Source organism: Temnothorax longispinosus, chromosome 2 (assembly GCF_030848805.1).
Source record: "Temnothorax longispinosus isolate EJ_2023e chromosome 2, Tlon_JGU_v1, whole genome shotgun sequence".
Taxonomy (NCBI): Eukaryota; Metazoa; Arthropoda; class Insecta; order Hymenoptera; family Formicidae; genus Temnothorax; species Temnothorax longispinosus.
Genome location: NC_092359.1, coordinates 5,785,892 through 5,810,274, shown reverse-complemented (window position 1 = coordinate 5,810,274; position 24,383 = coordinate 5,785,892). Strand labels below are relative to the sequence as shown.

The 24,383-nt window shown below is 39.0% G+C and overlaps 1 protein-coding gene across 5 annotated transcripts in view; it reads right to left on the bottom strand.

Annotated features, from left to right (window-relative positions):
- Window positions 1-11,917: 11,917 nt before the first annotated feature.
- The window catches only part of Vg (transcription factor vestigial), a 46,099-nt gene continuing 33,633 nt past the window's right edge, over window positions 11,918-24,383 (bottom strand). For 3 of the 5 annotated variants that reach the window (XM_071770170.1, XM_071770171.1, XM_071770172.1), the window contains 3 exons: window positions 22,214-22,337; window positions 20,788-21,018; window positions 11,918-12,954 (listed from right to left, as the gene is read on the bottom strand). In XM_071770170.1, coding sequence (XP_071626271.1) covers window positions 12,819-12,954; window positions 20,788-21,018; window positions 22,214-22,337 — 491 coding nt within the window. In that variant the 3' untranslated portion in view covers window positions 11,918-12,818. The remainder of the gene's footprint in view (window positions 12,955-20,787; window positions 21,019-22,213; window positions 22,338-24,383) is intronic. The other 2 variants (XM_071770173.1, XM_071770174.1) reach the window with 1 other exon arrangement.

Here is a 24,383-nt window from a genome sequence, read left to right as displayed (position 1 = left end):
CCTCCACCTTTTCTAGTTGCGATTAATCTTTGCTGATTTTTCTCGTTTTGTTAACAAAAGCGGAAACGTTTACCGCGTATACCAATATGATAACAGTTGCTTTCCATTTACACTCAAGTGATCTGAGTCACTCAGTTATGTGAGTATTTTATACTCAGATAAGATATGTCATTTTGTATTTACCTGCTCATTTTGGTGACAAAGCTATCACATAATAATACAGTATAGCCTCACTTTTAATGTGAGTTTATTAGGTTCATTAAAACACATGGTCTCGATTGTGGATAAAAACTCAGTTGAGTCTCACTTGCCAGCATGCAAAAAGAACGTGCATTTAACTAAGTTACAAGTGAGAATTATCTGAGTTTTGATGTAAATGGAAAGCAACTAATAATCATTCTATGTTGAAATTGGAAGAAAAACGGGCGGCATACTAAATGAAGAATATCAAAATAAAAAGTTAGAATAAGATCACAGAATCTACGAATCTAAACAATGTTGGCCTCAGAGTATTTAGATTCCTCTCGAGTTAGAATTCAATATAATAATATGGATTTGTGAATTAAATGATACGCAGGGAATACGTGGACATAAAAATATTCAGTCGTATCTACTCGTTAGCATGAACGGTCGGAAACAGTGTTGTGAAAATATCGCGCGTGTTCCTCGGGCGGGAGGAGAGGAGGAGCGATAACGACCGACAGCGTGAGCCACGCCGGAGCCACTGTTGACAACGTAAAGGCGAACCATGTGGTCAATGCGCGTTAAACGTCTGCCGCGTAAACGTTTAACGTTCCGCCGGAATATATGGACATTCCGCGGTTATTTCGAATACGTTCCGCCGGCCGTTTTTACGTCGGCGTAAATCACGCCCGCGTTCGACTTCGCGCGCTCTCGCAAGCGCGCGAACGCTCTTTCTCTTCTCTTGGGATCGATCTTGGGCTACAGTCCCAAGAATATCTTAGAATAACCAGTCACTTTTGGTTATTTCACTTATTAGAAAAAAGTTAGCTAACCGATAGCTATACGACAATTTAAAGACTCTTAACCCTCAGTTACCTCACCTGGGTCTGAGAGACCCTGCACATTGTTAAAACGTGCAGGGTCTTTAAAACGCTCATAAAACCCTTGTATCTTTTTTTAGTCAGTACTACGTCAACTTGAAAAAAAAGCAATCTTTTTCGCTTTTTCAGAAAAACACGTCTTCCTTTATTTTAAATAACATTTACATTTTTTAACTTGGAATAATCTATCTTGCACAGTCTTGTAGATCTTTAAAAGACGCATCGATTAAAAAAAAAGACTTCAAATTTATGCATTTGTCTTAAAGCATCAATACAAGCTAGAGAAAACGGCAGGGGTCTCTCAGACTCTGGTGAGGTAATATCGGGGTGTAAAAACGTAAGGTAACTGAGGGTTAATATTGTTCTCTATTAACGGAAAAATGGATTAGCTACTATAGCAAATCTAGTCGTAAAATAATGGATAACTTTTCTTGCAGCAAGAGCTATAACTTAGCAATAGTCTTATAATTGCAAAAATCTTTGGCAATTATTACTAATTGTAAGTAGCAAAACGTTCAGAAAAACTTTAACAAAAGATTTTGCTATTATTGCAAAATTATAGCTCTCACTGCAAAAAATGTTAGTTATCGATATTTTACGAGATTTACTATAGTAGCTAATTCCTTTTTTTCCTCGTGTTTTAATTGAAATAAATTTTTAAAAATCATTGGATCAGAAATCTTAATAGATGCTTAAAAAATAGATGGTCTTATAGTATTGTTCTTTATTTTAATTAAAATAAATTTTAACAAGATATTGAATCTGAAATCTTAATAGATGTCGGAATAAATTTACTTTCGAGGGTATTTAATTTAAATTTGACAATTATACGCGAAGATACGTACACGGTATTATATTACAACCTCGAATACCGAAGATAGAAGCCTCGACGCTTTTTGCCCGACGAGTAGAGCTCTGAAATGGCGTAGAGCTAAAAAGTTAATTTATGCATTCTGCGACGTGTCGCAGAAGGAAACAGACTGTCCACGTGTCATTCGTCGCGTGGAAACCACTGGAAACGATATTTAGCCGACTCCTTCGACGTCCGGTGATCACCTGCTCGATCGGAGCAGGGCGTCGCATGTTTGGTGACTGCGGAACTGGAACTGTCAGCAAGTGTAAAGTCGACCCGAAACGACGAGTGACGGTAATCTATGCGTACGAATGGCCACGTCGTCGTCACGAGACACCTGCGACATTCAGCTTGCGATGAGTACAAAGTGAACATTCAAGAAACTGATTATGCACACGTACACCATCGTATATATCTGATTACAATCGCACACTTTTTTTATTTTTTTTTTACATATCGAACTTGTATCAGCAGTACTAATCATTTCAATATTTGTCTTTCGTGAGCAATCAAACACGAAAATCGTTAACATAAAATGCCGTTGCATAAAATGATAAGTAGAGATAAAAGTAGAAAATGATTTTTCTTTATCTTATATATGTATTTTAGTAGCTGTTACACATCATTTATTTAGTACAAAGGAAACTCCTCTGTTCTTGGAAGTAAACGTTAAAACTTGACACCAAATTAACGAAATATCTAGTTTATCCAGAAAACATTCAGAAAGCTATTTATTACTTTGTAGAATAAAGATTCTTCTATTGGCTCTCTTATGACAAATAATCCAAAATGTTTAAAAGAAAAGAAACATATCTCCAGAGATATTCACCTGAAGATTCATCTCATTACTGTGAGGGAAAGGGAAGGAGAGGTGCGGGACGGAAACGTCTCTCGGAAGGGGATGAAAATTTTTATTTGGCGTTTACGAGCCGATTCAGAGCTGCGGGAAGGACCCTGCCCCAAGGAAGGACGCTTTAATATCCGCTTATGACGGCTATGTTTCACAGTCTGAGACACCCACTCGGCCCCATTCCGCCCCATCAACCCCCATAGTGCGTTTAATTTACGTGTTTTCGCGAGTTATTCGCCCTCCCATCCCTACGCGGCCCTCGTCGAAGAGGGTCGGTCGCCATGACGACGCCGGGCGTCCCGGCGCCCAATCGTAGGGCGCCTACGACCGCGTCGACGTCGGCCCTACGAGGACGAGAAGGACGATAATAATTGATGGGGAAGGAAGGGTGCCCCCGGGTGCGCGGGGGTGGCCAGCGGTTTCGAGGGATGTAGCGGGGATTAAATCGACAATCGAAAAGCGCCGTGCTTCACCCGTCGCCGCCGCCGCCGCCGTCGCCTCTCGGAAGTTCATTGCGGGATAAAAATAAGAGGAAGGATTCGCGCCGGGTGTACCCCCGTTTTCGGTAATACGAGGTTGCGAACTCGGGCACGCAAGAATGCAAACGCGTGAGAAGGTCGAAGCATTCGAATAAATTTCAAGAATCCGCAATTTTAAAAAGAAATATAAGAATTTAAAAATTGGTGTCTTAAAAAATTTAGAAGTATGAAAATTCAGAAATTTTGAAACACGTATACAAGCACGCGATGCTTCTCTCCAGTAGTTCTAGATTTAAAATGTTTATTGCATCTACATGGATTCTTCAACGACGTTGCCGGCGTGTCGATTTTCGAGTATGCGGATCTAAGAGTCCACGGGAAGTCCGAGGATTCACGGCCGTCAGAATTCAGCTCGGAAAGAGACTCGCGGCTCGTGCTGTGCCCCCGCTATGCGACGCTCAAATTCCGGTGACTTGTGGTGTCACTCGTTGAATTCCGCCGAGCCTAACGACGATTTCCTCAATTTCCTGTCCGCCGTGTGCCGGGGACGAAGAGTATTTCAGATACGTACGTATGTACCGGGCGTACGTATCAACACAACCGCCTCCTGGACCATCGTGCGGTTCGACATTCGCGAGAGATGAACGTTCGAACGAGGTTCGTCTTCTCCGCCTCGCTTCTTGGTGGTTAATCCCGTAAGGTTCGCCTCGCATAACAGGCATGGCTCCGTTCATGTTTCAGTTTACGGTCACCACGAAGTAATCCGTCTTACAATAGCAATAGCACCAGAAACGATATAAGAAAGATATAAGATTTATGGATTTTTTCAGCAACTCTCCGATACAATTCACTGACGTTGATGCATGACCGATTAACGCGGAGTAAAAAGATGTAATTAATCGCGATCCGTCGTGCAGCGTGAAGATGTAAACGCGATCATGTATTGAGATCGTGGTCCGGCGCGGAGACAGCACGGTACAAGCGAAGATTTTATCTCGGGCAGCTGATCACGACGCGGACGCCGAGGAAAGAGGCCTCCGAGAGGCCCTCCCCTCCCTTCTCCTTTTTTCTCTCTCCGAATTCTCGAGGTGCTACCGCGGATTTGCATAAGATCAGTTACCGATTAAGGCCGATAGGATCGCCGTTGACTTCGGCTCGAATCGGGATCGCTGGCTTCCTGGGGATCTCTTTTTTTCTCAATCACTTAACTTGCGAAAAAGTATGCTGCGAATTCGCCGATAGTTTTCAAAGTTCTTGTTTGTCTTCTTAATTTGTCCGTCGCTCGGTATTCTATTAGCCGCGTAAAAATAGAGAGGAGAAAGTACGTAAGAAAGTACGTAAACTTCGTGGATTACTTATCGCAAATTAGAGGAAAGATGGGCGTGAATTTCATTGATTGTGGATCGCAACTGCGAGTCTGTTTGCATAGTTGTTATCGTCGGTATAAAATATAAATACATCGAAATCCGTAGTAGCATCAGTGTAAGATTGTTAATCGTGGACTATAAGGCTATTTGAGAGAAAATCGCAGTGATCATGTTGATTGTAAATGGTCATCATTACTCTGAATAACTACAGTGTCCGTCTTATTGTGCGTCTAACAATTATCGGAAGAGAAAAAATTTTGTGTGCAAGTTATAAAGAAAAAGTTTTTAAATCATAAAGAACATAAAGTTTTAAAATCCAAAAATTCTAAAATTCAGAAAAATTAATTTAGATGATTTAAGGTAGACGTAACCATAAAGATTAAGAAATCTGATATTTTCTAATAAAAAGTTTCGGGATTTGTAAATTCTGGATCTTGAAATATAAAATATTTAAACATTTTAATGTATTGAGATCTTTACAATTATAATGACAGAAAGAATAAAGAGCTTGCATATTAAACATAGTAGAATAATAATTTAAAAGATTTGTTTTTCTGTTAATGTTACAGAAATCTTGGTTTCTTGTGATAATTATTGCTGCCATTGCTACTATAAATGGCACGAGCCAGATGGTCTCATGGAAATCAAATTAAGATATAAACACAAGGAAGCCACGAATGGAATCCCATCCAAGTTTAATTAAATGTTTATCTGCTTTTGTTACCTCAATAATGCTGCAAGAAAACAAAGTTACGAATTAGAAAAATATCTAAGTGATTTACAAAATGTATATAATATTTTCGAAACAAATACAATTTTCAACACAAGTATCACATAATTATGTTGTAAAGTAAACATTTTATTTTATTTTAAATGTTTCCGTGCAATTTATTTTTATATTAAGTTACATAAATATTTGTATCAATGTGTATTATAAATATTCCTAGTACGCTTTCGAAAAGTATCTTCTCAACCTTGGGTCGATATTGGTAGTTTAACATTTTTTGTAAAACTTGCGTGGTTGGTTATCGGCTATCAAAGGGCGCAAATCAACGTCAACGCGAACTTGTCCAGTACGCCGAAATTTCGCAAAGGGACGAACATACGGCGATCGTGACATTGTATGCATATTAGACAGCTGGGCAATGTACTGAAACTTGTATCCAAATGATTTATACAAACTTCCGATGCATTTGTTAGACGAATTCCTCGCTTGTCGACTTCCCCAGTATATTAATAAATACGATATACATATTAGATTATGTTTACACATTTCTTCTTGCATATCTTTGTTTTGTTCTGTTCTAATATGTTTAAAAAAAAAAATTATTTAAAAAAAATAATGATAATAAAAGTTTCTAAGCTGTAAGTAATAAACTACCACATTATCATATAAATATATAAAACAAATATATTTATATCTTGATTAGTTTGTAGATTTACGTGTATCATACTTACATTTGTACGTAAATCCTTTTCGCACGGCTGCAAGAGCGCATAGCGCGAATGAAGTCTCTCGAGGGATCCGGAAGTTGCTCAAAGGCCGCCGACGACGACCTCGAGCTACCGGTTTCCCGTGAGATCCCAAAATAAGGTGCAGGAAGGATAGGGAAGAGGGAGAAAGGGCGAGTAGGCGAACGGAACCAGTGAAATGCGTGAAAGGAAGGAGAAAGAGAGAGAGAGAGAGAGAGAAAAGAAAAAAAATCGATGATATCGATGAGAAGGAGGACGCCTTGTAGTCGCGCATTCGGGACATCGTACGTCAGAGGGGCCCGAGTCCGTGGGAACACGAGATGCCTATGTGCCCGACGACGGGGCCCTACCCGGAGCCCCCTCTGGGCCCGTGCTGCAGGTAGATAACGAGGAGCTGCCTAGACGAGTCGCGCGGGCAACGAAAAGAACACGGAGTTACGGAGGGAGACAAAACGAACGTACGAGAGCGCACACACGGAGACGTGTGAGGAAAGAGAGGGCAGGAAGGGTGGAAGAGAGGGAGCACATCGAGCCTTCTCTGAGGTGACACCGCCGAAAAATGCCCGTCGGCATTCCTAGAGATTTTTTCGGGGCTTTGTCGAGCGCGCGACTGTACGACGTCGCTTCATCGATCGGATCGAGGATTTTGATCTTGGATCATAACTCAATACCGAATGTATCTCGAACTCATAGAGCATATTTGACCTGGGAGCCACTTTTTGCCGTAGGAATTTATATAGAAATTATAATTATTAATTTTATATCAAACATTAGGCTCAATAATGCAGTTGATTTCGCGTGATTTTTCGCGAAACAACGTGCACCTGCTTTCTCGCGGGAGCGTTTTAGTGAACGACGAACCCCAACGTGATACGCTGAATGTGCCAAATGAGACGTGACTGGAAAACGAGTAGGGATCTTGGTGCTTGCCCATAGTAGGACTCTTAAATGAAACCCACGTGCACCCTGACGATGCACCCGCGTAACTATTGTTATGCCAATGCGCTTTGGACAATGCGTGAGAAGATAAATCACGTTGCTCAAAATTCTTTTTTTAGATCAATAAAAGCACTTGATGACATTTATCCTCGAACGATTTTCCATTCTCACTTCTGTCATGTAATAATACAGAATTGATGCATGAATAAATTCATTCTTCAGAAATTATTAGATGTCACTGTAAAATGTAGAATTTAATTTAATTAATATTGGATTAAATGTAATGTGAAATTAAATAAATGTAAAATTATCTAGAGCTGAAATTAGAATTTGACACTTGCAAAGAATAAAAATGCAAAAGAATGGAACTTAATCAAAGTAGATTTGACGAATTAAATTAAGATACTCCTAAAAATTTTAACATAAGAAAAACATTATGAAATCTACTACTTTTGTGTAGTAAATTAAGACAAGTGACTTTTTCTCGTATCTGTCATCAGAACGATGGAAAGTGAAATTGAAGAAACTACGCTGTGCGAATCTCGTTGATGTTGGATTCGTCCGGCGCTCACCTCGTTGCGTTTTTGCTCTGCATAAATGATGAGCCCGAGTATTTTAATGAAGACATTCCGCAGCTGCTTGCCGGCTCCTTGGCGCACGACGACGAGATGAGAAAGAGGAAGGACAGCCTCCTTGACTTAGATTTTATTCCTCATCGCTTCAATGTCGTATCTCAATGACGCAGTGAACAATAGGATCATGAGAGCCGTTTTCACGAACTGTCGATTAAGTTCGATGTTTTCATAACTAGAAAAAAAGAAATAAACTATTGTTAAAATTTAATAATATAGACAAAGTCATAAAATAAATTAAAAGTAAATCTCTTTTGACGACTATATAAGTTCTCTTATAAAATGAAATAATTGCAGATTTTATTAATAGAAAATATATTCTTTTTATTTACGTCTAATTTATTAATTGGCTCATAATCTGGATGTTTATATTTCGAGATACATACTCTTTCGCGTAAAATCCGTTGAAAGATAACTCTATCGATTTGGTGTGTAACAAGCTTAACGGTATACCAGTGGTTTCCGGACTTCCGTCTTTGGAAAAGATGTCCCGCCGATCGTAGTTGACCGGTTCCATTCCTGCGAAGGCCCGCCGAGGATCGCGACGCCGTGGAATGCTCGAATCATGCCCCCTAATTCCCCGATGATCCAGGCCGACTACACGAAGATCTAGCGCGATCGTCTCCGATCTATCCTGAAGGGGTCTCCCGCGGGGCAGGTAGCCTCTTGTGCGAGAGGGAGAGGAGGAGAAGCGGAGAGACTTCTGTCAGCGTGACCACGATTATATCTATGCGTTTATCTGCGCCTATGTCAGCCACGAGAGATAGCCGAATGTCTCTGTTCTATGTACGAGAGAACATACGGCTCGTTTATGTAATAGGGGATTCCTACCGTGGACACAGCGCGTTAGCGGTAGGAGGACGAGAGGGGACAGCTAAGGACGAGGAAAGATCCTACCTTCCTTGATTTTCCTGATCATAAATCTACCTCGTGGGAGAAGACACTGATATCACGTGGGGTCCAGAGTGAAGACGAAGGTATATCGCGGCCGATGGTAATTTTGGGTAAATCAGGAATTTCGATAAATCGAGAAGAGAAGCTTCCGATACTTTTATTTCTTCATTTTCGTTCTGGTCGCGTGTGAATTCTTATTTACATTCGATACACGTATATACCTAGCCAGAAACATTCATTAGAAAGATTCAAATAATGTGCAACGAGCTGTTAAAAGAAAGGAAATTAATTATAAGACAAAACTAGTTTAATAATTAATTAAATATATAGAATTAAAAATATTTTAATTCCATTTACCCTCAAGATTTACGATTTATGCAGCTGCAAGTCCGAAAATTTAGATATTGACGTGTCAAGATTGACAAATGGTCGAGAAATTCAAAAAGTAAAATTAATATTCATATTCACGGTCGGGCCATTTATTGCGCTGGTGCAATATCAACTCGACCCTCCCCCCATATCATCCCAGTAGGTTACAAAAGGGGAGCTCGTGTATCCGGTATTTAATTACCGCGAACTGAAGGGTGATCCGCGCAAGTGTTTCATTATTTATTGCGCAAATATCTAGTGCTTTCAATATTTCCATCACACAAAAATGCAATATAAATTATTTCTACACTATAGTGTTCTCTTTCAAATGTAGATTCTTTAACAAATATATACATACATATATACAGTATAGTCAAACGTTTACAAGTAAAGAAACTAATGGAGAAAGTCAGTATATTTTACCTTTCCCGTTTCAATATTCTGATTTCTAACGCTAATTGCGCTAATAAATTTGCAAATGCGATTTCATCGCGGGCATAATAGGAACAGTGAATAAACTATCGACCAAACAAAAGCCAGTTCGGTAATTACAACAGCATAATATATTCTAGAGAGTGGCAATAAATTTCGCTCCTCTCTCCCTCTCTTTCTCTATCTTTCTCTCTCCATATACACGGTGTTTCTATATTATCGTCTATATTTATACTAAACTTGTGGAAGAATATGGCATCGGTGCTCGTTCATATTATCAAATTTTGTGTCGTAAACAATTTATATATGCAATTTAATCTTTGTAATCAATTTTTGTTCAATTTTTGCTAACAGAAAATTAATTTTCATTTGGTAAAGTGAATGCGGTCACCCTGTATGTTAGTTTTCTTTTTATCTGAGAATCGAGAATCTAGGCCCTCGATTGCCATACGAGGATTTATTTTATTATATACTGAATTTACTGGCGGCTTCCGTTTATTGAAATCGGAACCCGATCGGAGATTACGAGGCAACAACGGGGTAACCGTCATTACCAAGGCACTTAATTACCGCTTATAAAGCAAGACAAGCCCGACAAGACCGACACGTTACAAAGGATACTTCTTCGACTGGCGCAAAGTTATCTCACGCGCGAAAGCCTCGACGAAACTTAAATGTATTCCGAAAATCACGTTTCGGTATTTAAACGCCACATAAATCCTGCACATGAGAAGATAATGGAACCATTATTAATCACAGTAAATTAAATTTTCTCTTAGATAGTATAGATTATTATCAATTTTTATTAATTTTGAATTTATTTTCACCGATGTAATGAATTAAATGAGAATTAAAAGTATAATATTGTTATCAACAGAAAATTAAATTATTTTGTACAAAGTTGATTTTGTACCTTTTATAGAATATAGGTAAAGATTATCTTACTTTTATTCAAATAGACTTTTGTTGTAATAAACTTTAATTTTAATGTTATTCCACCGTTATATGAGAAATGGAATTATTTCGACTGATATCTGAAAAAGATAACGAAAATCAGGAAGCTCGGCATTTCGCTCTTCACGTGGGACTCACGTGGTGGCTTCCTGCCGATAGTTTTTCCGCGTCTAGCTGAGGCATATGCACGATTGCGTAAGAAAACACGGGGATCATACGAAACGGTAGAAGAAACGGAACAGACTGATTTATGTATGCTGCCGGGGCGATGTCCCGGCCAAAGTCGACGATGTTAAATTGCCGGATAAAACGCGATCCCTTACAGAATATTTATAACGCATTAGTCAACATCACTCTGCCATATATACCAACAAAAAATCTCGAGTTATCGTCTATAAAATATTATAAACTGTATTTTGATGTTTAATACATCGCATAAAAGTTATGAGATTCTGGATTATTAATTTATTGCTTCTCTTGGAATATAGTCTTACTTGTAGTGTATAGATAGAGAGAAAAAAATCGAATTTTTCGTCTTAAAAGCTGAATCATTCCTCATATTTTTTTAAGTTGAAAGAAAAAGGATTGACATATTTTTTGGAAACGTTACGGTTGACTGGCTCTTTGTAGCAAAATTTGACGCTTGGCTTGACGCAATCTCACATTGCTAAGTCAAGTTATGCGTGATAAAAAGTCGCGAGAGTAATAATAACTTACTAAACGCCATTTATCTTGGAGCAAGCGCGGCGGACTACGGACAACATATGCTTTACACATGATAACGCGCGCGTCGATCATCTGCACGTTTCCTCCTCCGGCCGAAGTGACGAAGTTAATTGCTCGTTTTCTCATCTCGTTAGCGTTACTTCCGCCTGCGACGGGAAAACAAATGCGCAAGCCCACGTGTTACGAGCTTAAATTAATGCCCTCGAGTTATTACGCTACATGCAGAACATCAAGTTTTCTTGTACAACTTTTTGGCAGACAAAGTGTCTCTTTGCATTTTCTCTGTTAATCAAAAAATGTAACTTCTTCATAGGAGGTACAATGTAGGTAATAAAAAATTACAATATAGATCTAGTGCCAAAATTTTGGCAGTATGTTTCATGTTTATAACTTACAATACTTCGCTTACCTTCATTTTTTCAAAAGGAGAGATGGAAACTTGTGGTTAGACAGAAAGTAGTTTAAACTTCCTGTTCTAATTACGTGCTTGATTAGTTTCCCGTCTGAAGCACACCACTAAATTTAATAGTGTGCAATTAACCCGTGTAACGAACCGCAGAAATATAAAATTTTTTAAAAATTGCTTTTAGGAACTGATAGGTTCAAACTAATAAACATTATAAAGATAAAGTTAATAAAAATATATATATATATATAGATTAAAAAATATACATATATTGTCAATTAAAATAAATTATTGACCAGAAAAATGACAAATATCTCGCTTCCGTATATGCGACATAAATTCGTAGAAATAATAATTACGAAAATCAAGAAAATAAAAAACAAAAAATCTGAAAATTGTGAAAAATTCAAAACACTGGAACGTTGATTTTTAATCGAAGAAAAAATAATATTGACGGTAAATAGAAGAAGCAAATGATGTGATATGCGAATTATTTATTTAACAATTAGACAGGCGATAACATGAGATGGATACGATGTGCTTAATGTAGGTAATACGACGGTGATTATACCGGACAGTTACTAAACGATGGAGTAGCGGGTGGAAAAGATTTGAGAGATGAAGAGGTAAGATGTGCGAGAGGTGCAGCCAGGGAGGTGCAAAGAATAATAGAGTTGACTCGTCGGATAATAACTATTTTAATTCGCTAACTCGGGGAAGATTTTAGAATATTTGCGGCGCCTATTGTTTATGATACATTAATAATAATAATATATTTATATATATGGCAAGATCATTGGTCAATAAATACTTCACTTAAATCGGCAGCTAAATTTGTCAAATAATTATTTCCTAGTTCTAATCAGCGATCTCGACACTAAAAAATTAAAAAAAAATCTCGCTCTTTAAATTTAAAATTGCTTCTAGCAAATTTTCGAATGTGGATCGTTTTTATTTAACCATTGCATTCGAATGGATCGTTATTATTTAACCATTGCATTTTTAATAAAATATCAAATTTACGGACTCAATATTTTAGAAAAGAAAATCAAAGATATATATTAATTATTTGGGAAATTTAGATGCCTTGACGGTTTAAATCGCACTACGTTATTGTACCAGCTGAAGACGATTCTCGGTCGCATTCTTACGGCCAATCTCTCTCCACGACGCCAGACACTGCAGTCACTATAAAGGTAATAGTGCGCGCAAGTATTCGTCTAATACTATCTGTTTTATGCTAATAGTAGATCCTTAAAAGATGTAGGTAACACTATGTACATGACAACGACGAACGTCTCAGTCGTCATTTTCGCTTAACAAAGTCCTCGTTCCCGCTACATTCGCGCCTCTACGATCCATATCGTTTAGATCGCATTATTAAATTTTCTTATTAATCGAAACACAGTCCTTCAGTCGTCTTCTGAATTTAAGGAAATCGCATGCCTCCTGCCGATCAACGCTCGATCCTAGAACCAATAGAGGTCCTTGGAATCCTGAACTTGAGACTCGAGTCCTGTAACAAGCAAGAGAGAGATATTGTTGAATATACGATTCAATGAATCTAACAATATATTTGATTTTTTAAATACATATTTGAAGTGTAAATTCTGTTATATATACATACATATACTAAAGACTTTATTATTTTTAATTCTACATTTCTTAGATTTTGAAGCAGCTGGTTTCGTAGTTGCCTGAAAGCGCAATGTTACCAAGTAAAACATCAATCTTATAGAAAGGCTTCTGGCACTGCAGTGAGAGATCCATAAACGTTATACAAGTGATCAGCTGTTTTAAACTGCTTTCCGATCTGAAAGACGTTTCTTGTCGTTGCTCGAAATTATTTATCGGTAAGGAGAGACAACGTTATGACGGATGCGAGGGTGCAGAACTGGTGATGGCACCCGCTGAGCAACACGGACAAACCGACGGACAGACGGACGAGTGGACAGATGGGGGTCTGATGTCACGACGTCGCCGGCCAGTTAAGATCTCATGTCCCTTGTGGTCGAATTTATCTCTTATCTCGATATACACCGAAGAATGAATCGACAGATCATCGTCGCCGATATAGCATTCTTAAGTGATTTAGGGAGGCGCGAGGTTGCTGTATAATCATCGAATAATTTTAGTAATTTAGTACAAATGTTATTTCGTATATATAGGATACTCCGTAAAATATTATTCATCAAAAGCGATATCTTCGCTTAAAATTGAACAAAAACTCTCGTGTATTGTAAAATTTGATAATTATTTCGGCAGATTAAATAAAAGAGAGCGAATAATAAAAATGTTGTCGTTGAAACGCGTGATTCAATTAAACCATTACAACGATCAAAGGGTACCTAAAGCTATATAGATATATCTCTTTTCAATTTCTTCTTTAATATTTCTTGATCCGATCAAGCGAGCCGCGCGTTCGATTATCGTGCAACAGATCGACGTTTCGACATCGTGAATTGCCAGCACGTGATACGGGAGATTGAGTTTGTATCCATCGATACGCACGTGTCGGCACGTGGACGTATCTACCTGCTTCAAAGTCAGCAACGTGCGACATAATACATCGCCATATTGGCGCACGAATGCACTCACATACGTAAGCGCGGGGTGCGAACACAAAGAGCTCGGTCGTGTGAGTGAATAACGTCGGCGTCGCATGGAACGCAAAGTATTATTTGATCGAGAGAGTCACTGAGCCAGAAAATGATCAAGGAAGGGATCGGCTGGTAGAAAGGAAAACAGTCTTGGAAAATTATCGCGATGGATTGACTATTACGAAGAAATGATGAATTACTTGAAGTGGAATCTTGTCTTCTACGAGTTTGTATGTACCAATCTATTGTTAGAAATATTTATTTAAATTATTTCGACATTGTTGGAAGTTATTATAAATTAACTATTTGATTAATGTACTCGTGGCGAAAATGTCCATTTTTAATTCAATGTATATAACGAATGTTATATCTAGAAAGAATGTGATGACTAAAACGGTATTGGAAATACGTAATGTTATCAGCATAAAGGCATAAAACATAGTGAAGTAAACTTGTCTGTTTATTTAAAGTAAAACCAAGGACTATTCTATATACAATTATTATATTCTGTAATAATTTAGCTACTGAAAAGAATGTAGTTAAGAATAAGAATATAATGGTGTCGCGCGACTGATCATATGAATTAAAAACGCAGCTAACTTTATCTAAAAACATATGAAAAGCAAAAATATGTGCTTTTTTCCGTTTAAAATACTGATTATCGTGGCCTTGACTCCATTAATTTATTTAGAATGTTATTTTGCGCGATTGAAATTTTAGTAAGCGTCGAACGTATAGCGAAGAAATTCTTGGCAATTTCCGACAGAACGTTTCGTTTCCTTGGAGTTTGTACGCCTCACTTCTTTGTCGGTAGGACTAAAGGGAATTCCTTCGTGCGGGATCTCGCAGTGCTCTTTGATATCGCGATATTGAATGTTGGAACATTCATAACAGGTGCGTCCGTCCGTAACTTCGTATTCGCTGATCTGTGTGCGCCTGAGGTTTCAAACGGAAACATCTTGTTCTGCATTTCTTAAGAATACGATAAACGCGGCACGCGACTCCTTCACGAAATGCTTGTCTTTGTACCGAAATCTATACAAAGGTCGATTGAGCTAAATAGTATAAATTAACGTATTATTTTAGCATTTATTGTCTTATCGCGATTTTCAAATATATATAATTTACGTAAAGATTATTATTATGATTTATTAGTAAATATTGTTATGTATTAGTAAATTACATATATTTACTGGTAAATAAATAATAATAACAATTCATTAGTAAATCATTATTAATAAAATAATTTAATAGACCCAAGAATAATTATGTTAGTATCATGATGGTTGTGAATAAAATTTCTCTCTCAAAATTATAGTTCTCACAATTATTTTATTAATAACAGAAACTTATTGAGAAACGCGATAATCTAGCGTGGTCATCATGATAATCCTTGTGACGTCGTTAATCCTTCACATATAGAAATCCTAAACAGAACCGCCGGCGTATAATCTTCGTGGGAGGACATCCTAATTCAATACATCCTGCGACACCACGAATGCCGAGTAATGCGCCATAAGTGTCACCGGCTGGGACGATTTATGCGAGTGGTGTACATATGCGTTTTCGCCGTACATGCGAAACCGATATAGTCCAGGATGCCAGGAAAATGGCGAGGCAAAGGGCGGTGTTTGGTGAATGGTGTGTCGAATAACCCGAACAATATTGCCCGATGTTTGCCATATTATCACGGTGTCACCCTCGTGTTTGCGGCAAGACGCGGCACAAGGGATGTGGCACGCGTGTCTAATTCCCAGGGTAAAATTTCAACGACCGAATACGTCCGAAATATTAATTTGAGTCATTAAATATAATTAATTATCGAATCTCTGTCTCTTTCTTTTTTATCTCTCATGAAATATGTATAGCATCGTTTTTAAAATTTGATAATTAATTTGATAATTAATATTCTTATACGTGTGTTTATTCACGTGATAATATAATAATCTCTTTTGACTTTGTCAGAATAAGATATATGAAATTTTTATCGAGCTAAAGATCAGATCTTTTGTTTTTACTACACAAGCGTCCATATAGACTTCTATTCTCATCTAGGGCTGATCTAGGGAGAGAGGAGGCAGTGTGCAATATTACGCCCGACACACGTCGGTGATCCTGGAGATTTGGGAAGTTTAATTTGTAATTAATAGTCGCTCATCGGTGCATACGAGTTCGAGAGGGGCGCCAGTCGACCAGGCTTACAACGAGTTCAAGTATATTGGATTCCAGACGGCGAGGGGTCTGACCCTTCCCTCCATTGATAAGGGTCATCACAATGCTCGTCCCTTGCGCGCATCCCTCGCCGATGAAGGGATAGCAAGGGTCGAATCCTCACTTTTTGCAGAGCGAGGGTGTTCGATTTAATTTAATCTCGATGCCCTTGTTTCTGAACGCCGAGCGCGTTTTTCGAGCGGTCACAGGCGGAAAGGTGATCGTCTTCGTTTTACATTCGATGCAAGTCGAGAGACGCAAGAAGATCAAAGAACAAGAAAAGCGCGAGCGAGAAAACGATAATGCAGGATTATACCTATAGACTTGACGATTTATAAAGCATAAGAATTTTACATTTTTTTTTTATCTCAAAGCGCGAAATTTTAACATCTATTGCACGTATAAAATAATTGCTTCAATAATATCTAGAAATCTGTCGCTTATATCTTCAATATCTCTTCATACATTCTTCATATAAAAATATACAAAAAATATATACAATAAAAAAAAATATAATGCAAGAATATCGAGAATTTCAAGATTTTGAACCGGAAGATTAAAAAAAGAATAAAGAACGACTAAAAGGACGAAGAGGACACAATGAATCTCGCGTGTTCGCCAATGCGGCGACCTGTCTGGTTCGTAGAGAAGCAAGCAGAGTTCGAGAGATCGATATAACCAGCAACCGCTCGACCACTCCCTCCGTTCGCAAGCTGACCAATCGAGGATGACTGGCCATCCCCGGCTGGCCCGAGTCTCTCTTTCCCTTCTTCTCGTGCAACGGTGAATTACGTGACGTCATTGTACGACGCCATTTTCGAGGCGCGTGCCAGAAAGCGTACGGGAGTACCGATGGATTACGCCGCGCTAGAATGTTTTATGAAGAATGTCCTAGCTCCGAAAAGAAATTTATATATACATATATTGTACATAAATATAATCCTTTTATCCTAAGTTGGATTTTAAAAGTTTCCTGGATTTTAAATTAAATATATTTGGATTTCCTAGTGAGATCCTAGATTTCTTAATCTTCAATTCTAAGTCCCTTAAATCTTACGATAATTGGTGTTTATTTACTTTAAATCCTATGTCAAATTTCTTTTAGGCAGATACGCGATAATCCGAATTATATAGTCTCTGGTTTTGATAAATCCATGATATTGTATTTTTTTGAACTTTGCGTACCTTAGAATCTGGTATCTTAGTTGCTAAATGGTTTAAACCATAGCATCTTTAGATCCTGCCTCGGGTTCGCTGCATTCCGAACACAGTTCATTTATCAGAAGGGTAAGAACGTTGAGCTTGTTTATCTAAAACCAGACCACAGATTAAAATCGTATGCGTGTCTGTACCGCGAATAAATAATTCATCACTTTATCGCATGTTCTGAAGCTAATCGGTATCAACGCATGTTCAACACTTCTTATCCGAGGGACGATTAATCTTGAGAGAAATTGAGCTAATTTATTTAAAATAAACCTCTAAAGATCTCAGGTTGCGCATGTAGGAGAATAAATAATTGTCCACGACATAATTTGTCGATTTATTTTCTGAAAGTAAATTAATGTCTTCCTAAAAGTTCTCATAGTTAGCTTGATACGTTATTATTTCATACCTCAAGTGTGTTCTAAACTCTGTAAATGCAATGTAGTTTAAATCTTTTCCTTAGATATTCTAGTATATTTTCTTTCAATTTTATTTACAATCAATGCAATAGACGATATTTATTATAATCAATTATTTAATCTGTAACGATGGATATATTAAGTAATTATGAATAAAGTTGAGAAAATGAACAATGAAGTTTGAATCGGTTTAACTTTTTGTCTTTCTCTAGTTCTAAGAATTCGAAAAGGATAAGAAGTAAATTAAATCGAGATTAAAGTTAATCTGCATTGATAGAAATGGACATCCAACGATCCAAGTAGTTCGTTTCACGATATCGACAACGTCGAGCCGTTCTCTAATGATGAAAAGCTAACGTGATAGCTTCCCACGGGAAACGGCATGGCGGCAAGCCGCAAAATAAAGGCGGGACGATGCACGTGTGCGAAGACATCGCCATGTTAAGACGCGGACGCGTCATCCGGTAATTGCGATTTATTTCTCTTAATCACTGCGTAAACGGCAGCCAATTTATGCGGTTCGAGTTAATTTCGCGCAATTATATAATTACCGAGAGCGGCGGCCATCGCGCAGGCAGCGAACCTAATCGGTTTGCCGAGACGAGCGCCGTAATGGCGGCACTTAAATTTAAAGATACCTCGAAGACTCTGCGCACACCAATTCACCCCTGCTGTGAACAAACCGGCGCTCATTTCACCCTCTATTACTCTTTCCCAAAAGTCCCTTGATCAGAACAGGAGTTCCTGTTAAGTTCTTAATATTTTGTGTGTTTGCTTCAGCAAATTAATAATAATTACAGTTCACCCTTTTCAAAATAAAATTTTATATTTTATATAAATCTTATATATTCATAAATTAATTGTAAAAAACTAAAGTTGAAATTTAACTTGTAAATATCAATACGTGAATAATGATAGAGAGAGAGAACTTGGCAAAAAAATTTTATTCTCGTGATTTGCAAAGTATACAAGTTACTGTTCCTGCTCTAAATTTCTTTTGACTCTTACGTATGTAACAGAACGTTAGATTCATGGTGTTTGTTTTTATCTCAGAGGTTCCGCTGTTCGAATGAAAGGGAACTGTAAGAGGGATGGTATAGAGGGTTGGGATTCATTTTGCGGCACGATGCTTGGTCTCGGCGTGTAGCAAAGTGAGGGTACAAAATCGATACTAGACCTCCTCTCCCTTCTTGGGATGGATGTCACTGTTTCCGTGGCTTGGCAGCCATGTCTTTCGTCTGAGGGAAACGGAATTCAGGCAGCCTAAGATCTTAGCAGCCGTGGAAGTTAGATAGGATCCGGACGATCTAAGAATTAGTGCGCGAAAGTGCATAGATAGCGTGCACTTTCGGATTTCATTATAAGTTCGAGGAATGTAAAATTGGATCAAGAAGTTGGGAAGTTTGAAATTCGATTTAACCGTGAAATGCGAAAACTGGTAGAATGTAAATTCAATGGAGCAGCGAGAGTAGAAGGTGTATTTAGAGGCGATATACGTTCTAATTGGAAGCACAAAGCCGAAGAGAGTGGAGGTAGAAACGAAGTTGTAAAAATAAAAAATAACGAGAATTCCAACACGTCGTTCGCCGAATAGCGTATATCTCAGAAAATTCCGAAGACCATATGCGAAATTGTGCGACTGCATGAAAGTGAGGGGAAGGCGTGTAAGCTGCATCAGGGTGCAGACAGATGGGAGTGGTCTCTGTAATCACGATAGGCGTGGTTTTTCACGGCTTACTGCAGCTGTATCACATGGGGTGCACAACTGTGCGCGGTCGGATTCTGTCACTTTCCCCGGGAAATAAATTATTCGATTCAATTCGACAAAAATAAGAAATCGGAACAGAATACTTGCCTCCCCCTTTTTAGATATGTAGACAATAAAATATAAACGTTTGAATAACTACTTATTCAATTATATTTAATGCATTTTAAATAAATCACCTAAATTTTAATTATTGTAATTTAAATTTATTTTCAAATTATCTGTGCTTCAGTATTATCAATCCATTTTCAGAGAAAGTTGATAATTGCGAAAATAAATTATCTTAATACTGTACCTATATTAAATCTGTATTCTGCACGCGGAGGACAAATTCTTCAGCGACTTTTCCTCGCAAACAAAATAAAAAAAGCTAGATCGGAGATGGACAGAAATACCATTTTTCTATACCGCATAATTTAACGCTATTTTTCTGCCTCGCATAATTCACCGGCAGAATAAGCGGCGCGTTTAAGGAATACGAGGACACGAGCGACGAGATCCTGGCGGCGGTAAAGAGCGAGATATGTTTTGCGGATTCGTCCGCGGCTTTTTGTCCTGCGGACGATTTTGGTGGGTGAACGCCGAGCCGAAGGAGGACGCCGTATGGATCGCGGCTCCCATTAAGCCCTTATTAATTGCGAGCATCTGAGGGACCGACCGATCTTTCTTGCGCTACCTGCGCGCCATTCCGCTGGCCGAGCGAAGCTCCATCCTGTTGTCGCTCGACACAGTCAGGACACGGCAGGATCTTTGATACACCGTCGATATGCCGACGATTCGTATACGCGAGTATATCAGATGGAGCAATCGGGATCGCGGCGGCGTGATAAATCAGGAACAAATATCAGGAATCCGAGAATAAGTGCTTAATTCCAAAAGTCTTTCTCTTAAATAATTTTATTAAAAACCCGAAGGATTCTTATTCTCATGAAATTAAAAGAAAATGCGATAATCTCGCGATAATCGGCTTCGCCAACGACGAACACGACCGCTATTTATTAAACGGACAATTTCTTCCCTGGGCGAATCTCACAGAAGTGAATATCGCGAATATCTCGGATGTTCTACGCGCGTTCTCTTCGAACGGAGAGTTTATCCGCGATGTCCATTCGCCGTTGGTGAAACCAAACATGGAAAAGTCTACTTACTTACCGGAGAGGGGTGCGTAGTGGCCGTGAGGATAGGGCGGCGCCGAGGAAGCGTCGACGAGGGATTGCGACGGCGTCGCCGACGTCCACTCCTTGTAGGTCGCCGCGGCGTGCGCGTGATGCGCCGCGTGGTGAGACGTGTGGTGGCCGAGGCCGCGTGCACCACCCAGCAGAAGGCCACTATAACTCGCCGCCGCTGCCATATTGTGGTGGTGATACTCGTGCACGGCCCTGGAAAAAGAAAAAGGACACGGGAAAATTTACGACGTGAGAATTGTGAAGGAAATGGATATACGCGGAGTGAATAAAAAAAACCTGGCCACACAAAATGCAGTATAATTTTCGGAGCACATAAGATTAACTGACTGACATACGTAACTTTTTGACATACGGAAAGATCACGGAGCTGCATTGCGCCAAATCGACAAATAAAAATAGCACCACGGTTCTTATAGCGTGTCAACATAATCGCCTTGAGTGTGTCGTGATTAATGAGATATAAAATTAATACGTGCCATCAGTACCTGATGCCAATTTGAAAGGGGCAAAGTAAAAGGAGAAACCAAAGAGAGAAACGGAATAGGGGTAGCGAGCGGGTGATTTTAAAAGCGAAAACAAAGAGAAAAGGAACATGTGAAAAATATTGAAAACCGTCGGGAGCAGGTAACGCCGAGATCTTTAGCACTGATTCGGTCACTCCTATAAATTACAAGTCTGTCACCGCTGCCGTAGAAAAAGAATGGAAGGTATCGGCGATACTTCTTCTTTTTCTCTCTCGGTTTAATTTTCCTTCTTTCACTCCGTTCTCATATGCATTTAACTCTTTTGTTTTTTCTTTCACATCTGTCGCTTCAAAATCTTAGCAAAAAAATCTGTTCATCCGATAACATCGAATTTCATTCATACGGCGACCATACCGTCACAGTGATGACAATCAACATTATCACGCGTTAAGAATGTAGGACAGGAATACAAGTCAACGTGCAGTTATGAGAAAGAAAGAAAAAAGAAATAATGAAAGTTATCGAATAGTTAATTCAACATGACTGAAGATCGTGTTTAGAAAATTCTCGTCTCACTAATTAACGAGCTATGTTAGCATTTGATGGCGCGCTCACGGGAAAAATTCCCAGCATGTGGTCCCGGTTTTACGTCTCTACGGTGTGATGAGATGCTGGAGTTACACGCAATTACTCGATGCGCGCGATCAAGAATCAATGGGACACGGCGCCGATATTCCGTCGCACAACATTGTAAAGAATGTCTATTAAGGCACGGGGAGAGGAAAAGAAGCTATGCCATTTATGTAAAACGGAGAAAAGATAGATAGATAGAGAGATAGAGAGATAGAGAGATATATAGAGAAAGAGAGAGAGAGAGAGAGAGAGAAAAATAGAAAACGACAACAGCGATCGGTAGCACTGACCTGTGATGGTACTGCGGGTAATGCGGATGCCACGGATCCGTCGGGTACTCGTAGACATCACTGGGATGCTGACTATTCCAAAAGGAAGGGGGAAAGTTCCTCATGGACATAGGGGAGATATTTTCTGCAATAAAAAAGAAAACAGTTTTACAGCGGCGGCGCTTTTAATGGCTCGCGCGAGAAAACGTGCATTTATAAATTCTCAGAGAAAAAACGAGAGAAAGAGAGAGTGAAAAGTCGCGTTTTTTAATTTTCCAATGAGATTCTTATCTTGACTCTAGAAAATATCGGAGAGCGATCGGAAGGTTCCTACCGATGTTGTTTATGTAACCCTTTCCGAGCGCGCCCGTACGTCTCGGCGCCTCTCCGTCGGAATCTGATCGTAGAACATTTTATTCTTTGCTGCTAAATATCACGCCATTCTTATTTCTCCCGTTCAGAAGCGTGAGTCGTACGTTGTTGAAAAAGAAAAAGAAAAACGATTTTCAGGGCAGGCAGCGCCATAAATACTGGTACCAAGCCGATGATCCCTAAGTGATGAATACCACCGATAACTCGTTGTTTCTTTCTCCGCGGGGGGAAGATGTTCTCTCTCCCCCCCGGAAAACGAGTTCCAAGCGGTCGCGCTTCCACCAGAAACCACTCCTAACTATATAGAGGGAATAAATAACGCCGCTGGCCGGCTAAATCATCGTAGTTTGTAACGGCGGAGTAAATTAGCAGCCGGTATGCCTCTCCTAGCAGATAATCGAAGCGACTTAGCCGGAGATGAAATCGTGCGCTCGCGCGCGCGCGCGGGGAGGGAATTAGAGGGCATAAATCGTGGACCGGCGCGGTCGACCTCGCGCGTTGGTCCACAACCTTCGGGCGCGCGTTCCGATTGGCCGGAGGACGGATTAAAAAAAAAAAAGAGAAGGAAAAAGAAAAGAAGAGAGGAATCCAACGTGAGAGAGGACCGCGAGAGGATTGCGGGAGGATACACGACAAGCTTCTGGCTTCGGAGTGGCCGCTTGTAAAACAACCGAGCGGTACCCTTCTGCCTTCCGCCGATTTGATCCCGTGGGAGTCTGCCTGCCGGTTTAGCGAAGCCCTTCGAAATCCGTGGGAACGACACCGAAATATATTTTAATAAAGCTTCGTCAAAAGGAATCCAAATTATTATTGTCACATTTACGTTAATTAATCGCGTAAAGTGATGGTAATATGGAATTAATAATATGTCACGTAATATATCGTATATAATAATTATAATGGTAAAAATAGATATCGTAATAATATAATTTATAAGTTTTATAGTATATAATTAAGCGATATATATTATATTATTAACTTAATGTGCAATACAAATTTATATGTTATTTATCGTTAAATCACCGTTAGGAGAAAGCTGCTAATCGTGTATATTCGTGGAATAATTTTTCATTAAAGAAATTCTCCGACCCGATGTCGCGATACCTTGCATTTTTATGGGATTACGGTTGCCATATAGACAAACAGACGAACGGACATCTTTTATTATATAGATTTTGACACGAGAACGACGTTTTACGACGACGGTAGCCTAACCGGTAAATCGACGTCGAAATACCGGGTCTTACATAAACGGGCGAGTCATAACGCGTGGAGTTACGACCCTCGATAGTGTGGTAATAACACCGCGCAATTAATTAATCGCGCGAGTCCGAAGTATCTACAAATTAGCTATAAATTAAATTGATTCCTGCCTGTCGGTCGATGAATTTCCGTTAAGTATGTACAAATAGCGGCAATCAGGACTGTATCTCGATCAACAGGTATACTTTTTCTCCTTAATAATACGATATTCGTTAAAATCAAACATGAAAATTGGACGAAAAATGTCATGCTATCAAAAATTCTACCAAGCTTCTCTCAGAATTAATAAAAAAAAATTATTAGAACTTTGAGAAAACATTTTTAGTTGGAATCACAGAAATGCATCAACAAAATTAAATATAAAATCTTTAAAAATTACCCGTCATCAGTTTAACATATACACAAAATGTTACATATATGCATTTTTGAAAAGTATAAAGAGCTAATTGAAAAGTATTGTATTGTCATGTATTGTCAGTACATGATCCTTTAATCCTCGAGATAGACAAGGATACGGTTGAGGACTTCGTGGGACCGTTCGCGGCCCCTCTCTTCT